Here is an 18,423-nt window from a genome sequence, read left to right on the forward strand (position 1 = left end):
GTGGGAAAGTGCAAGAAACGATAAACTTCAAGGAAAGAAGGTGTCACTTATACACGACAAGCTCAAAGTAGCCAGGCATGTTTTCTTTTGGGACGAATCGCAGAACAAACGGGTACAGGTTGCAGATAGTCGCTCTCGGCAAACGCAGTCGTGAAACAATGAACCTTCAAGGAATAAGCAACTGCGATTATTAAATATTAATGCTAGAAGTATTGTAAATAAAGCAGATTCCTTAGAAATACCGTTACTTCAGCACGACCCTCACATTACTGTTATTACCGAAACTTGGCTTCGCGAAGATATTAAGGACCAGGACATCTTTCCTCCCTGCTATAGTGTTTATCGCGTGGATAGGTCTTCTAGGGGAGGAGGTGTGGCGGTACTAATTAAAGATCCGATAGAGGCTGTCGTTCTGGACATAATACCTACGTTGGAATGTATATGCATAAAGGTATCTCTTTGGGGTTATACCCTCGTTATATTCGCAATCTACAGACCTCCTGACTCCCCTCCTAAATTTTTGCATGAATTACGGTCTTGTATGAATAACTATTTACACAGTAAGATTATCCTATTAGGCGATTTTAATTTGCCCGGTGTAGACTGGATTCGCCTTCAGCCTGGGCCACATCACAGTCAGAATATTAGTGTATTCTTTGATATCATGTTAACACATGATCTCAGACAAGTTGTTCTTGAACCAACACGTGTGCAAGGTTCTTCATCTTCAGTTTTGGACCTTGTTTTCTTAGCTCGGAAATTCGATGAATTCACGGTGGTAATCGAGCAGGGGCTATCCGACCACTGTCTTTTTTGTGTTGGCTTATAGCTTGTTTCCTGTGCTAAAACTAAAAAATCATCTGTCCATTTTGTCAAAGATTATTCTCGCGCGAACGACGCATGCGCGATTGATTACTTGGAAGATTGTCTAACTGATTTTGACGAAAATAATGTTAACTTACTTTGGACCCGCTTTAAGGACATGTGTCATTTTTGCCTTGATAAATTCATACCAAATAAGAAAAAACAAGTTCACAAGCAAACACCATGGATCAATCGCAACATCATTCATATGAAACGTAAACTTAAGAGATTAAAGAAGGCCCGTACGCAGCCAAACTTAATATCTGAACTACAAGACAAGCTTGCACTTGCCGTGCGTAAATCAAAGGATTATTATTTTAACTCATCCCTGCCTAATTTTATTACAAACGATCCAAGTAAATTTTGGAATTAAATTGCCGAGAAGAAGAAACCAATATCCCAAATGACAATAAATGGACAGATGGTTACGGAGAAGGTTGAACTTGCTCATCACTTTAATATGTTTTTTCACAGTGTCTTCTCAACTCCCAGTAATTGTTCACGTAGCTGCCCAGCGTACCAACCGTTTGATGTGAATTTTATATCGTATGCTGGTGTACTGTCTATGGTGCTGAACCTAAAACCGAAATGTTCAAGTGGGCCTGATAATATCCCTAATTTGTTTCTCCGTAGATATGCTGTAACCTTAGCAAAGTTTCTTGTTATAATATTCCGTGCTTCATTATGGTCGTCTGAGTTACCGAGTGACTGGAGAACAGCCCGAATAGCACCAATTCATAAAAAGGGAGACCGTCTACTTGTAGATAATTACCGTCCTATTTCTTTAACGTCATCATGCTGCAAGCTCATCGAACATATCATAGCAAAAAGCATAACCACATATCTAGAAAAACATTCAGTTTTAACTAATTTCCAGCACGGGTTCAGAAGAGGGTATTCGACTGTCACACAGCTGGTCACTGTAGTTCATTCGTTTGCATCAACCCTTGACAAGAACGGATTAACAGACATAATTTTCCTTGACTTCCGTAAGGCATTCGATACGGTCCCTCATGATAAATTAATCCTAAAACTTGAAAATGCAGGAAGCCCTCAGATGTTTATCTCTTGGATTTCAGCTTATTTGTCTAACCGGAAACAATTCGCTGAGATAAATGGCGAAAAATCGGGCTGCCTTCCGGTCACATCGGGTGTTCCTCAGGGCAGTGTGCTCGGTCCTCTTCTTTTTGTTCTATATATTAATGATATTGTTAACACGGTTGAAGGTGGTGTACAGATTCGATTATTTGCCGATGACTGTGTACTCTTTAAAGAGATTATCTCCATGATCAAACTAGTTTATGTTGTAGTTTAAATAACATTCTTGCATGGTGCGGGTGCTGGGGAATGACACTAAACACAGATAAAAGCGTACTACTGCGAATGACACATAAGAAATCACCCCTGCTTTATACATATAAGTTAGGTCCATCACCTCTTCCTGAAGTCACTAGCTATAAATACCTAGGAGTGACCCTTAACAATTCACTATCATGGAATGATCACATAACTAACACTTGCGCTTCAGCCTTCAGAAAACTATGCCTGCTGAGACACAAACTTAAGAAAGCCCCACCTAACGTTATAATGCTTTGCTACATCTACCTAATTAGACCTAAGCTCGAATATGCTTGCATAGTTTGGGATCCATACACAAAAACTATTATCAATAGCCTTGAGAGAATTCAGAGAAAAGCGGTCAGATTTATATTTAACAAATTTTCCAGATGTGATTCCCCCACCGAACTTATGAAAATTAACAACCTTGAACCACTCGAACTTAGAAGAAAAAAACAGAGACTTGAATTCCTTAAACTACTTCACACTAACAATTTATCCCTTGACCCATCTGAACATTTATCGCAGTTATCGACCAGAACTACACGCCACCGCAGACATGATGCATTAACCCCTTACTTTGCAAGAACAAACACATATACGTTTTCTTTTTTCCTCGAACTGTAACCGAATGGAATTGTATAAATTGAATCTACTTCCTAATCTTCTTTTTCATTGTTCTGTTTGTTTTGTCAATCTGATTTTCTTTGTATGTACCATATGTCGCCCTCCCTGCTTGGACCACGTGTCCGCAGTATTCAATAAATAAATAAATAAAATATCACTACCAAATTTAGCTTGGCTGATCCCTGTATCATGCCCAAATTTATGCTAATGCCACTTCCAATTTCAAGTTGGCCACCCCAACCCTTTTTAAGACCTATGTATTTATATGGGAAATGCGTCAAGTTTTTTGGCGTTACAGACACGATTTTGTACGATTTTCCTATCAAATTGCTGGGGTACTCGCCAAAGAATGCTGCGCATTAAAAGCAAATACACTGAACAAGGGACGCCATATGTTGATCCTAAATGCTGATGGCTAGCCAAGCTAGCTTCTCTGTAGAGCGACCGGGGCGAACACAGCACGGGACATTTATTCAAATGGTTTTTTTTTACGGCTACACCTAAGGATTCATACCACTTAGCTGTAGGGAACACATTAACAGTAGCTATTAATCCAGACGCTGCACATCTCCTAGTTGGTGCATTTCTTATTTGGATGAATCTTTAAAAATAATTAACGTTCGGGCAGCGACTCAGCCGAGCAGACCCTTTGTTCCACACGAATGTTGCATAGGAATGGCACTGTCCACCGGGTGGCATTGTGGCCCAGGTGGACCTGATTCGCTCGGAGTGTGTGCCATTAAGGACAGCCGAAAGTCGAAGAAAACGGACCTTCCAGAAGAACGCAATAAGAATAGTAATTTTGTTCTCTCAGGTTCCACGCTAGAAAGGACGAAAGTTTTTTTTTTGCGTAACACAAAGCCTTGCGCAAGCTTCTAGTTGTGATGTCCAATGAATAAAATCTTCATAAAAGCGATGACTTAACAAATGAACACAACACTGCTATGTTTTAGGAAGGAAAAATAGAAAACATATTTCAAGAGCACCACTGGAAAACCAGAACCGAAAGCAAATCTTGGGTTTTGTGTGTCTGCCATCTAGTGAGAGACTACAAAACTAGGTCCTATGCAGCTTAAAAAAATGCAAAGCGGAAATCCAACCGCGGCCACCGTGACGCGGGACTCTAGGTGCGCGCGATTCTATCACTCAGCCATGGATGCCGAGGCTTCGCCAAGCGGTGCGCTTATGCTTTTATAGATACCATGTGAATTTTCACGACAGTGTTACAAAATTCGCTTTTGGGAACAGCGTTACGCCATGTCTGGAGAGCCGAGATAGGCATCAATCGAAAGCTGAGTCTCCGGACTATATACGCTGCACTGGGTATTACGTTAGGCGCCGTAGTTTTATCACAAGCATCGTTCTTGTCTGGATAATCGAGTACAAGTTTTCGTCGTTTCCATAGGCCTTCATTGCTAAATCTTTAACCGCTGTGGGAACAAAATTCTTATGTTCCATAGCGTGATCACTGCATTTGGCTCGTGTGGATTGTCTTCCAGAACACGTCTGTCACCTGCCTTATTTCAGTAATCGACCTGTAGCTTTTGTTATTCGCGAAAAACCCGTTCGTTCCATTGAAAACACGCTATCTTCGTGCCGGGCCCGCTTGGGGCGCTATTGGTACGTGTCCAGAAAAGCTGGATATGCCCGGCTAGAACGAAGGCGGAGCCTCGTACTTTGAACTTGGACGCTTGTTTATTTTAGTTAACAAACAAACTGGGGGTAAGGGGGTGTAGCAAGCATGTGACGCCCCCTCGGGCATAATCTTCGTTGGCCCGCCAGGCTTGGTGGCCTGCCAGCGTCGGTTGGCAACACTGGTCACCGCACCGCAATAAACACCGGCGAGCACAGCTGCTCGGCGGTCAGTCATCGTTCATCACCACCACGCTGCGGAGCGTGCGTCTAACGGAGGGTGTCTCGAGCCCTCCCTTCTTCACGAACCCGGGCGGATCGTGACAATATCAAAACTTCTCATTGTGGCTGGCACAGTTCCTTTCAAATTGGCCGAAATAAATTCTATTGAACGCTATAAATACTAGAAATACAGTAGAGCCTCATTAAAACTTTTTTCTGGGTGAGTTGGTGTATACTTGATTTGAAAATTATAACAGCGCTAACACATGCATCTACAAAGGAACAAGGAGGAGACACAAGCGCTGACTGTCAACTAAATTTTATTGAGGGAAGACGGATACCTTACATAAAGCGAAAGGCAGAGGTGAAGTGGAAGGGAGCGATACAATTAATAAATGACATTGAGCATCGATGAACGTACGTCACCTCTGAGCCTTATATAACGTATCCGTCTTCCGTCAATAAAATTTAGTACACTCTTTCATTCATCCTACTCAACAAAGATGTAAGAAATAATGTACTACATGGAAAAACGTACGATCCTAATGCACCGAAGGTCCAGCAGACTCAACAGTAATACACGTAATGATAAGCGTTGTGTCAGTCGTTGCAGCATGAGACGCCGACGCGCGCTGATCTGGTGAAGCCCGACGGTCCATGTTTTTGTGTCTTTGGCAAGCTTACTTTTGTGCTCATCGAATTCAGCCTACGGCAGCAACTTCTTTGGGCGGAAGATTTCGGTGAGAAGTTTCGGCGTTCCCACTTGGCGTGAATCGCTGCGACACGAGACGAAAACGCGCTTCGAGCTAGTGGAGCCCGAGAGGTCCGCGACACACTTAGTCGTTTTAAGACAGCGACGAAACCGAAACGAAATCGAGCGGATGGGCAACTCCTGAATGTGAAGCCATCGTGCGCACGATGACGCGCACCTCGTGCGGAGGCAACAGCGGCGCATTTAGGTTATCGCCTATTAAAACTGTCCACTACACGCCACACACGCTCCTAAACAGATAGGTGAAGATGCTTATCACAGTAGGTTTGGTGACAATGGCTGTGAGTGGCGACGTGCGACGACCTGCGAGATTTGCTGGTGCCGAAACAGGTAAGAGAGTGCGTAGTGGGTGAGTACTTCGGAGACGCTTCCGTTGCGGTCGCCTACTACTCCCAATCGCGGGTGCTTTGCGCCTTTTCTTGTTCACGTGGGATCTAGCGGCTGGAAAATGATCGCAGTTTGGTAATATACCGAACGCTGGGATGCGATCGGAGATCGTTGTTCGGCGCGTTCGTTTGGTTACCGGAGCGCGCGATTGGCCTACTCCGCGCCGACATCGCCAGCCGGGGGGCGCGGCCACGTTTTCGGTGATGTAAAAATGACGACACGCTCCTAATAATCTTGCAACCGAGGACGTCGTCTGCTTGGCGCCGAAAGCAACGGGAGATCGAAAGTTCGGAGCGATCTTACGCTCGTACGAGAATGGCTTCGCAAGGCGCGTCTGGTGATTAGATTGGGTCCAAACGGTGGCTTCGGTCGCGGAATGGCACGCTCGTATCCAATCCATAGTTTAATTCGAGAAAACGTCACCTGCGATGGGGACTTCGGTTGTCGCATAGGCGTTGCTTGAGGAGGAAAGAGAGCAGTGGAGGTGCGAAATGCGTTTGAAGAAATGGCAGAAGCGTCGCTTTCGTTTCTTGAAATAAATAGTGCATTAGTTGTGCGGCAAACTCGACCCCATCATCGCGTGCCAGCGAGCCACTACAACATTGCTGTTGCCTCTTCAAAAGTGCACCACTGTTCTCGTCGTTTGTGTTTTTTTCCTCGCGGTGCACGACACCACCTAGGGGCGACGCTGAGAAACTAATAGTTATTGGTTGTAGTAGTCACAAGTATTACTATTTCGAAAGGTGTTTAAGGGTGAGAAGAAAAAATACATTTTTTAGATAAAGATTTCAGTCATTGGGAGAAGAGAACCATTTCGTTTTTTAGTATACTGTCTGCAAGCAGACGACAAACAAGGGAAGTAAACATCCGGGGAAGTCACCGCTTGCTGACTGGCCGCTCTCTCCGCCCCGTTCTCACAAATTTTGCATACTACCTATTTGTGACGTTGCAGCAACCGAGCTGGACGCGTATCGAACAAAGATCTCCGATCGCGGTCTTGATACCTAAAGATCGTGTTTTCCGGGCACTTACTAACCAGTAAAAAAGAAGCGTAACTGTATCGGCCCCGTAGTGAAGAATACTCGGCGCTGCGGTCTCTGGCAAACGTGGCAAATCTCAGTGACCTGAGAAACAGTGCCAAGGTTTTTCGATAGCAGCAAATGAAAGGCATTGTCGGAAAAGCCCTTCATGATGTGACGAACATTGTCCGCCTCCGCCATCGTTCAGTTGACACGCCGGCAGAGGTCGACGACGTCCTCTATGTAGCTGGTGAACGTTACACCGGTCTGCTGAGACAGTCTTTGCAAGCGTTGTGCAGCGCGGAGCTTGCGCAGGCCAGTGCGGCCTAAAAGTTCTGTGATACTGCTTTTGAAGCTAGCTCATGTCAGGAGATTGGCTTCGTGGTTTTTAAACCACAGCTTGGCGACACGCCTTAAAGAAAAGAGCGCGTTGTTGAGCTTCAGGGGACCGTCCCATTTATCGGTGGCGCTCGCTATTTTATTTATTTATTTATTTATTCAGAATACCCCTAAAGGCCTCGCAGTAGGGTATTACATAGGGGTGGAAGTGCAGTAACGCATATAGATGTAATAAATGAGTAATAAGTTGAAAACAAAAATTGGGAACTCATGAACAATAATCACAAAAGATAAGAATACAAGACCAATAAAATTATTGTGGTAGTAATGATAATTAGAAGTGTACAAAAAGAGAATACATATCACAAACACGAAAAATGGAGGGTAATCTGGGTCATAGAAAGCACTCGGACCATTAATGTATAACAGATCAGTAAACGAAACACGTAAACTAAAAAGAAAAAGGCAAAACACCGCAATAAAAATAGGAACAATAACCATAAAGATATGCATGTTACATAGAGGACAGGAACATTTTTTAACATCATTCGTAGTGAGAAAAAAATGGGGGGGGGGGGGACATGACACAAGAAAGGTTTACGCACTTTCATTAAGGATTAGAAGTTTCTAGAATTCATTTATGTCGGTGACGGTTGCGGTGTGTGATGGCAAGCTATTCCACTCGGTTATGGTGCGTGGTATGAATGATTTGGCATAATTAGTGTGCGACACGTGAAGCGTTCGATATTAAAAGGGTGATCACGGCGGGGAAAGATGGCAGGGGGTGGCCTAAAGAAGTCCTCGCGAAGTGATGCATGATGATAGAGCTTATGAAGAAGTAATAAGCGAGCGATTTTGCGGCGACATGATAACACATGCAGTTCAGCACGAGTGTTCAATGAAGTGACGCTGGTGTGACGTGAGTAATCTGAAAAAATAAAACGCACAACACGGTTCTGCAGGGCTTCGATGTTTTTAATATTGTAGACTTGATCGGGATCCCAAATGGCTGAGGCATATTCTATTTTAGGACGGATTAAAGTGATATAAGCTTGTTTACGTAAGTGCGATGGGGTGTGTTTCAAGTTACGTTTAAGAAACCCAAGTGAGCGGTTTGCTGAAGCAAGGGTGACGTTAATATGGTAATTCCAGGACAGGTCAGACTGAAAGTTAACTCCAAGATATTTGTACGCGGTCGTAAGTTCTACTGAAGTATTATTTAGCAAGTAAGACGTTGGAATTCGAGAAGCTTTTTTAGTGAAAGACAGCTTAGTTTTTGAAGGATTTAGTGTCATTAGCCAAGTTGTGCACCACGAAGTTAAGGAGTCAAGGTCAGATTGTAGAGATTGGCGGTCAGCTTCAGAAGAGATGTTGCGGTAAATAACACAATCACCAGCGAATAGCCTAACTCTAGATTTGAGGGACGAGGGTAAGTCGTTTATATAAATTAGGAAAAGCAATGGACCGAGCACACTTCCTTGAGGAACACCGGATGAGACTGGGACGAAAGGAGAGTCAAAGTTATTGACCGACGTGAACTGTTGTCTATTAGAGAGGAAGGCTTGCACCCATGCCAGAACAAGTGGGTAAATATTAAGTTGTCTAAGTTTTAGTAAGAGCCGGTGGTGAGGAACTCGATCGAACGCTTTTGAGAAGTCAAGGAATATGGCGTCAATTTGGATGCCGGCGTCCAATGATGAGTGTAAGTCCTGAGTAAATCCTGCAAGTTGTGTTTCGCATGAGAAGCCTTTGCGAAAACCGTGCTGGTATTTGAAGATGATATTGTGTTCCTCTAAATATGTAATTACTTGTGAGTGTATAATGTGTTCCAAGAGTTTACAGATGGTACTAGTTAAAGATATAGGTCTGTAGTTAAGTGGGGACGAGCGATCCCCTGATTTAAATATGGGCACTACTTTTGCTATTAGCCAGTCCTGAGAAATTGTGCCTGACGATATTGATAGAGAGAAGATGGCTGCCAAGCAACGACAGATACCAGAAGAAATATGTTTAAGTATTTTGTTGTTGAAGCCATTATGATCAGATGCAGATGACGTTTTTAATTTTCCAAGTAGAGATAGAATACCATTTTCGTCAATTATTATTTCAGTCATATTAATACCGGAAACAACATCAATGCTAGGGCATGTAGTAATATCCTCAAGAGTAAAAACTTGAGAATGAATCATTTCATAATTTAGCACATTCGGATTCAGTAACAGGAGAACCATTGGTATTAGCAAGAGTTACATCGGGGTGGTTGCTGGGATTTATTGTGCGCCAAAAGCGCCGAGGGTTATTTATTAGCAAAGATGGCAAATCACGACTGAAAAAGCGACGACGAGTAGTTTTTAAAAGCTGTTGATATTCCTTGTCACACTTTTTAATAGCGACACCACGAAGCCGATAATCTGTTTTTGTCTGCCATTCTGAAAAGTCGTTTCTTTTTATTATTAAGTCGACGTAATTGCTGATTGAACAATGGAGAAATGTTGCTTGTTTTGATGGTCATAACTGGAATGTATTTGTCAATGAAGTTTGAGAGAGTATGTTTAAAAAGGTTCCAGTTATCTTCAATGGAACGTGACAAGTGGGCGTCTAAAAAGTGGTCCGTGAAATGGGATAATTCGATACATATTGCATCAAAATTGGCTCGCTTATAGCACCTTATACATTTTCCAGCAACTCTCTTTTTGTTAAGTGAACAAGTTAAGCTTCCAGTAATTATGTCATGATCAGAAAGACCATCGAGATGGGCTATGTCAGTAAACAGGTCAGGTCGAGAAGTGAAAATTAGGTCAAGAATGTTTGTGCATGTGCTCGAGCAACATGTAGGTTTTTCGATAAGCTGGCACAACGAAAAATCAAGGCAAGAATCAAGAAATTCCTGTGCCTGAGTATCGTTGGCTGAAACAGATAGTATGGACCATTGAATATTGGGATAGTTGAAGTCTCCGAAGATTATAAGAACCGCATTTGGAAACCTCCCGCATATTTCAACAACAACGCGATGAAATTCACCTTCGAAGGTCGCATTCATGTCCGGGGGGCGATAAAAAACACCAACAATGAGGTCAGTGGAACCAAGCTTCAGGGACACAAATACACTTTCAAGAAATGAGTTAACAAAGATAGGTATAGCAAAGAAATCTTTAGAAATTCCAATAACCACACCCCCACCTCTTCGATCCTTTCTATCGCATCGAAAAAAGTTAAAATCTACTTGACTGACAAAAATATTATTATCGGAAACAGTATCGTTCAGCCACGTTTCTGTTAGTGCGATGATGGAAGGCGAACTTGAGTCGATAATTGACGATAGTTCAATACTTTTAGAAAGAACACTTCTGATATTAGTGTAGAAGAAAGAGACCTTTTCGTCTGAACGAGATGGGGTGGTTACATGTGCTTGACGCTTAGAAGGGGCACGTCACGTAGGTGGGGTCATTGCTGAGCGTGTGTCGGTGCGTGGTACACACACCGCGCAATTAGAAGTTGTGTCCCAAATGTAAGTGACATTATTTAGGCACAGCCTGTCAAAAATAAGACGCACACGATCACCTTCCGGCCAATCTTCATCGTCTTTCTCATCAATGCCGCTAAAGGTATGAGGATCTCACTGACGCTGGGCGCCGGGACACATAAGATGGCTGGCGAAACCTGTGCTTATGTCTGGCTGGTGTCGTCAAGTATGACGGATGGCAGAGTCCAACTGCATAATTCCATGGTGGTCGAAAACCGCAGCAGCCTCTACCGAAATCTAAACAATTGAAGGTCAGAACATGAGAGCAGCAGGCAGCGTTGGCAGCGGTTTCAACCAGAGCAGCCCAGGTAATCTCTAGCTCGTGCCTGCCCGGAGAACTGGCGATGTGTCTGCGGCGCCAGGCGTTCCTTTTCACTACAATCCATTTTTTTCAGTTCTCGACACTAACTTTGGCGCCGGAAAATTGTACGAAACGGGAACGTAACAAAGAGTTTCTACTGTATAATGCAAAAATAAGCGGTTGCACGTAGCACGTACATGCAAATAGTGTGTAGCTCGTTCCTTACATTTGTGAGAATGATTCAATGGCTACTTGTACAATTTAGAGGGTGCGTTTGCAGGAACTTTAAAAAGTTGGCATTACCATATTCAGTGAGGCTCTGGATTAAGTTTGATCGCATATCTCGTCTCAATCGCATCGTGTCGCCTGTGCTTTCTGTTCACACGTACTGAGAACTCAACCAATGTGCAAGCCGTGACAAACAGAAGTTTGTTAAATACGATGAACCTTTATTGTTCCACCTCACCAAACAATCATGTTGTCTACTAATATTGTTATACCATGGCAGTGCCCATGCGGTGACCAATCGCAGTGCATGGGCGCTAAGAGGAGGGGGGGTTATACTATGATGCATAGATTAGGCACAGCATCCTGACTTTGAGCACTGTCTTCGTGTGCACGGTCCGTTTCCTAAAGAAACATGATGATGATGTGTCTAGCGCATACCCACTCACTGGGATTGGCAAAGAGCCGGGCATATTTTACGCATGGTGTCAAGGTAACAAATTTAAAAATCTGTAATTTTGAAGAATCTGTTTCTTTCTGAAGCATACACCTGCGAAGTTGTCACATAGAAACACGGCTACACCTTCGACACTGGAAACTCTCAATACGAGTATCTTCTTGTGTCATGATGCACTCAGCATGGACAGATGTGGGCACACCCAGAGCATGCGCTGCACAGGCCGGTATCAGAGGTACTCCAACTGCTCCAGGACCTCTCGGTGGTCCTGCATTGAGACAAGTTGCGCTTGGTGACTGGTACACTACTGACGAATTTATTCCAAATGCTGTCCTTTCTTTTTTCTTGGAGGCTACACATTCAGTCTACGCACTTCCACATCCGCATTGTAGAACGTTCCTCCAACCAAAACACTTTTCCTGGACTCGAGAAAGTAGATAGCAGCACCACTCCTCAACACGCTTCATGATCATCTACAGCAATTCCTGAGAAGTGTAGTCGAGGGGTGGCGCTGTGCTCAACTTGGTGGAATGAAGGATGAGAATATGGGGGTCAGTCGTCTCTTCAATGCCAAAACGGAAAAGTTAGCAGTGAAATCATGCTATAGAAAGCTTGTAGCTAAATGCTACAGCATGTACGGTGATGCAGTGCAGTACTTGCCCGATTATATGACAGAGGTATCTGATTACGTGCTTTATGCGATAAACAAGGTGTCTTTTCTTCCTAGTCAGTAAAGGAATTGACAATAGAGTTGTGGTGTGCGCTAGTGAACATGTTGCGCGAGTACCCTGCCATATTTGAGAGCTACTTCTCCTATGGAACATAGCAGCAGCGGAAAAAAAGTGAATTTTCGCCAATGCCTCAGTTTGGTAAAATATGGGCTGCAAGAAATTATTAATTCAAACCTACTCAGCTTTGATGGTCTATCAGTGCTCTTTGTGCTGTGTATTGTCAACAAGGCTATGATCAGAAGCAGTCGTAAAAAAGTGGGGCTACTACACCTTCACTGTCTGCCTGGTGTTAATAGAAAAAAATTACCCAGTTCCTATTGCGTAAATTATATTGCACTCGGTACCACTGAACATGTTAAATACCTCGCACTTACGTTTCCTGAAACGCTTGACTGGACTAATCATGTTAACACAATTAGCGCGAAAGCTTACCGTCTTCATCACTTTTTGCGACGAAATTTTAAGCATTCTCTTTCATTCCTGAAGGCAACCTTGTATATAACAAACGTCAGGCCTATTTTGAAATATGCATGCGTTACCTGGGATCCGTACCCTAAACACCGCATAGATCAAATAGAACGCGTCCAGAAGCAAGCAGCACGCTTCGTAACAGGAAATTATTATTTTACTATCAGAGGATCCGGAATACGGGAAGGGTTTATTTATTTATTTATTTATTTATTTATTTATTTATTTATTTATTATACAAGGTACGGTTGTACATTGCAGAGGGAAGGGGCAAGGTAAATACAGAGGCAAATTACATAATTGTTGATTATAGAACAAAAATATAAGTACAAAGAAGCAAGAACTTCCGAAAAAACGTCAAAGCTAAATGCGTGGAAGTCAATAATTAATAAAGAGAACAAGGAAAAATAAGGAACGAATGCAACAACGTGGCAAAAACATCGCAAAACATGGTATACAAATTAATAGGAATGGTAAATAGAAACTTGGAACTTGAAACTTAGGTTGGGTTGGAAAACTCTCTCTTCACGCAGGAAAATCCTGAGATTGAAATTCCTTTACAATATTGTTGCAGGAAGAAAGCAGACCCACGAGTGTAAAATAATGTATATTTACAACTGAGGTTAATGGCGTTCAGGCAACTGCCAGACTTCGTCTTCCTCTCGTCCAATCCAACTTCTTCCTTCCCTTCACCGTAACATCACCCTCCCGGCGGGGGTAGCTCCGTCCCAGTGCAAGTTATAGAGCATCACTTAATGGGCGGACATAGGGCTTCAGCCTGGTGACGTGAACAACATCGCTGGTGACGTTGGGAGGCACTGAAGGCTGACCGACTGGGGCGATCTCGTATGTCACGTCGGACAGTTGGCGTAAGATCTGACACGGACCAGAATAACGGCAAAGTAGTTTTTCCGACAAGCCGACGCGACGTGAAGGCGTCCAGAGAAGGACAAGGGAACCAGGTGAAAAATGGGAGTCTCGGTGCCGAAGGTCGTAGCGTCGCTTTTGAGAAGCTTGCGAGACTGTGAGGCGATGACGGGCGACTTCTCGGGCCTGGGCGGCTAAGTCAATAGCATCGCGAGCGTAACCAGTGCTGGGTGATTGTACTGCGGAAGGTAGTAACGTGTCAAGGGCAAGGTGGGGTCGCGGCTATACAACAGGTAAAATGGCGAAAATCCGGCAGTGTCGTGGCGGGACGAGTTGTATGCGAAAGTGATGTATGGTAAAGCGACGTCCCAGTCACGGTAATCGTCGGAAACGTACATGGCCAGCATTTCAGTTAGCGTGCGATTGAGTCGCTCGGTGAGGCCGTTCGTTTGAGGATGGTATACGCGGTAGCAATTCGGTGTTCTGTTGCGCAGGAGCGGAGCAGGTCATCGACGACCTTCGATAAAAAGTAGCGGCCGCGATCCGTCAGCAACTGGCGAGGGGCGCCGTGGTGCAGGATGACGTCGTATAGTAAGAAGTCTGCGACATCTGTAGCGCAGCTGGTTGGTAGCGCTCGCGCGATGGCATATCTCGTGGCATAATCGGTTGCTACAGCAATCCATTTGTTGCCTTTGATAGAAATTGGAAAGGGGCCCAGGAGGTCTAGGCCCACCCGAAAGAAAGGCTCTGTGGGGATATCGATTGGTTGAAGCAGTCGGGAGGCGTAGCAGGCGTCTTCCGGCGCTGACGCAGGTCGCAAGAAGTGACCGGCGCACAGAGCGATAAATGTCGGGCCAGAAGAAGCGGCGCCGCAGGCGTTCGTATGTACTAGTGATGCCCAAATGTCTAGCTGTAGGAGCGTCGTGAAGTTGCTGGAGCACGGCTAGTCGAAGGTGCTTGGGAACGACTAGGAGGAGCTCCGGGCCGTCAGGACGAACGCTACGACGCTATAAAGTTCCATCGCGCAAGGTGAACATCCGGAGGGATGGGTCATTGGGCGAGGAGCTTAGGCGTTCCATAAGTGTTCGAAGAACAGGATCTGTGCGCTGCTCGTCGCCAATATGGAGGAAGCCGGAGAGGGATAGAACACTGATGTCCGAGTCTGCATCGGTATCGTCCGGTTGATCCACGGGATTGCGGGACAGGCAGCCAGCGTCTTTATGCAGGCGTCCTGATTTATACATAATAGAAAATGTATATTCTTGTAGACGCAAGGCCCAACGTGCAAGTCGTCCAGTTGGGTCCTTCAAAGAGGAGAGCCAGCAGAGGGCGTGATGATCGGTTACGACGCAGAAGCTCCAACCGTAAAGGTACGACCGAAATTTCGCGACCGCCCATACGAGCGCGAGACATTCTCTCTCAGTAATGGAGTAATTTCGCTCGGGCGTGGAAAGAAGGCGGCTAGCGTAAGCAATGACACGGTCTTGGCCCTGTTGACGCTGAGTGAGGACAGCGCCGATGCCATGACCACTCGCGTCAGTTCGTACTTCAGTTGGCGCAGAAGGGTCAAAGTGCGACAGAATTGGGGAAGTTGTAAGCCGCTCAATAAGTGTTCGAAGTGGTCTGCCGAAGTGGTCTGACCTGCAGTGGTCCCCTAGAGAAAGAGAGGTCTTTCTTAAGAAGGCCAGTGAGAAGGTGAGCTATGTCGGCAAAATTTTTCAAAAATCACCGGAAATAAGAGCATAAATGCAGGAAACTACGGAAATCGTTTGTGGAACAAGGTACAGGAAAATTTCGCACAGCGTGAACTTTCTGTGGATCAGGTTGGATTCCGGCGGCGTTTACGAGATGGCCGAGCATGTTAATTTCACGGCGACCGAAATGGCACTTGGAGGAGTTTAGCTGAAGGCCAGCCCTGCGAAACACGGAGAGTATGGTTGTGAGGCGCCGCAGATGGCTCTCAAAGTTCGGCGAAAGCACAATCACATCGTCGAGGTAACAGAGGCATGTAGACCACTTCAAGCCGCGCAAGAGAGAGTCCATCATGCGCTCGAATGTAGCTGGCGCATTGCATAAACCAAAGGGCATGACTTTAAATTGGTACAGACCGTCCGGTGTGACGAAGGCGGTTTTCTCGCGGTCCATCCCATCGACGCTAATCTGCCAATAACCGGAGCGGAGGTCAATTGATGGAAAGTATTGGGATCCGTGAAGGCAGTCAAGAGCGTCATCAATGCGAGGCAGGGGATAAACATCCTTCATTGTTACCCTGTTGAGGTGACGGTAGTCAACGCAGAAGCGCCACGAGTTGTCTTTCTTCTTTACTAAGACAAATGGTGATGCCCACGGGCTACTTGAAGGTTCAATGATGTCCATCATCCTGTCTAACTCTTTTTGTATGATGGCCCTTTCTGTTGCGGAGACACGATATGGCCGCCTATGAATGGGGCTGGCGTCACCGGTGTTGATGCGATGCGTAACAACAGATGTCTGGCCAAGTGGACGGTCGTCCAAATCAAAGATGCCCCGATAAGATGACAGGAGTTGACGAAGAGCTGCTGTTTGCTCGGAAGGAAGGTCAGGGGCGATCATCTTAGAAACATTGTCCGTCGGCGTCGAGTACGCAGGAGTGGGTGACAATGGTCCGTTGGTACTGAGGAAGGATTCAGAGGTCAAAGAAGAAACCTCAAATTCTTCCAAAGGAGTGATATGCGCTATGGCGATACTGTGTGGCAGCACATGCGACGAAAATCCAAAATTGAGGATGGGCATGCGAGTGCAGTTTTCGCGGATCCGGACTAAGGTGCTCGGCAGGGCAATATTGCGCGACAAAACCACATCAGTAAGCGGCGACACGACGTACTCGCTATCAGGTACGGGAGGACAGCCTTGCAAACTCAGCAGAACATAAGCGGTGTGAAGCACAAGTTGTTGTGTCGGCAGGAAGCGGCAGATCCAACTGTACAACACCTGCGGAGCAGTCAATTTGGGCAGAGTGTTTCGAAAGGAAGTCGAGGCCGAGAATTAGGTCGTGCGGACAGTGTTCAAGGACGATAAATAGAACAACGGTATAATGGCCCCCAATGGTCACACGTGCTGTGCACATTCCAAGGACAGGTGAAGTACTCCCATCGGCGACTCGCACAGTGCCCAGTACGACGGGTGTTAGAACCTTCTTCGACGGAGAGCAGCGCTCATAACTGAAAGCTGCGCTCCTGTATCAACGAGAGATCTAACAGGAACGCCATGAACTTCAATGTCCAGTAGGTTTCCGCATGTAGGCAGGGTCTACAGAGGATTTGTGGGCCGGGTCCTAGTTGCAGCTTCACCTCCGGGAGCTGCAGCGCCTAGTTTCCTGAAGCGAACCGACCGGTTGCAGAAGGGGACGAAGAGCGATGAACGAGAGGCGAACGGTACCTACGACCTTGCGGAGATGGGGAGCGGCTAGATTTCCGTGGAGCACTGTTGGCGTTGATGTTCCTAGTCGGCGTATAGGGCGAGAAAGTGCGATTGTCTGGTACTTGGCGGTAATGACTCGGAGACGACCACCGAGGAGGCGACGGCCAGTGGCTGCGGCAATGACGGGCGATGCGTCCAATACCGGAACAATTAAAGCAGATGGGTTTATCATCCGCTGTGCGCCAGTCAGCTGGTTTGCGACGGGGTGGCGGAAAGCTTCGCGTCTGGGAGCGAGCGGCCGGAGAAATCTGGTAGGTGTTTGTATGGTGGACCGAGCGGAGAGATGGAATGCCCAAACTTGCTATTTCCTCCCGAACGACCGCTTGTATAAGGGAGATAGCGGGCACGCTTTCCCGACAGTCGGGACGAACTGGAGCCGGAGCCATGGCCTCAAGCTCACGGCGAACGATGCGCGTGATATCTTCCGGTCCTGCGGGCTGAATGAACCGCGGCGGGTCTTCGCAAGAAGATGTCGCGGCGGTATTGGGCAATCGGTCGAAAGTTTGAGCGACGCGGCGGCCCTTCGCTTGTTCGAAGCGCCGGCACTCCTTTACAATTGCATCCACAGTGGCACAATCCTTACACATCAGGAGATTGAATGCATCGTCTGCAATACCTTTCAGTATGTGACCAATCTTTTCTGCCTCGGTCATGTTGTCATCAGCCTTGCGACAGAGGGCCAGCACATCCTGTATGTACATGCCATAGGATTCTGTGGACGTCTGAGCGCGGCACGCAAGTTCTTTTTTTTTGCTGCCAGCTGACGACCGACAGGTCTGCCAAACAGGTCCCGCATTTTTTCTTTGCAGACATCCCAGCTCGTTAGGTCAGCTTCGTGTGTGTCGTACCATTGCTTCGCAGTTCCTCTTAGATAAAATATCACGTTTGCTAGGATCATTGTTGGATCGCACCTGTTGTTGTCGCACACTCGCTCGTACATCGTAAGCCAGTCCTCGACGTCGGCGCTGTCCGTGCCACAAAATGTCCCTGGGTCCCGCGGATGAGTGAGGATGACCGTTGACACGGGCTGCTGAGGCGTTGTCGCTTGTGTCGGTTGATTTGCCATTGTGGCGGAAGGTAGATGACGTCCGCTGCGAAGTTCCGTGATTGTACGCCGCACCTTCCACCAAAATGTTGCAGGAAGAAAGCAGGCCCACGAGTGTAAAATAATGTTTATTTACAACTGAGGTTA

The 18,423-nt window shown here is 45.9% G+C and overlaps 1 protein-coding gene across 3 annotated transcripts in view; it reads right to left on the reverse strand.

Annotated features, from left to right (window-relative positions):
* The window catches only part of LOC126517480 (uncharacterized), a 360,590-nt gene that overhangs the window by 52,790 nt on the left and 289,377 nt on the right, over positions 1 to 18,423 (reverse strand). For 2 of the 3 annotated variants that reach the window (XM_072285443.1, XM_050167206.3), the window contains one exon: positions 11,453 to 11,974. The exons of the other annotated variant lie outside the window; for it this stretch is intronic. Coding sequence is in view for 1 of the 2 variants with exons in the window: in XM_050167206.3 (XP_050023163.1) it covers positions 11,936 to 11,974 (39 nt within the window). In the remaining variant the exon portion in view is untranslated. Of the gene's footprint in view, positions 1 to 11,452; positions 11,975 to 18,423 lie in introns of those variants that run through there. 3 annotated transcript variants of the gene reach the window in all.

This window comes from Dermacentor andersoni, chromosome 11 (assembly GCF_023375885.2).
Source record: "Dermacentor andersoni chromosome 11, qqDerAnde1_hic_scaffold, whole genome shotgun sequence".
Lineage (NCBI taxonomy): Eukaryota > Metazoa > Arthropoda > Arachnida > Ixodida > Ixodidae > Dermacentor > Dermacentor andersoni.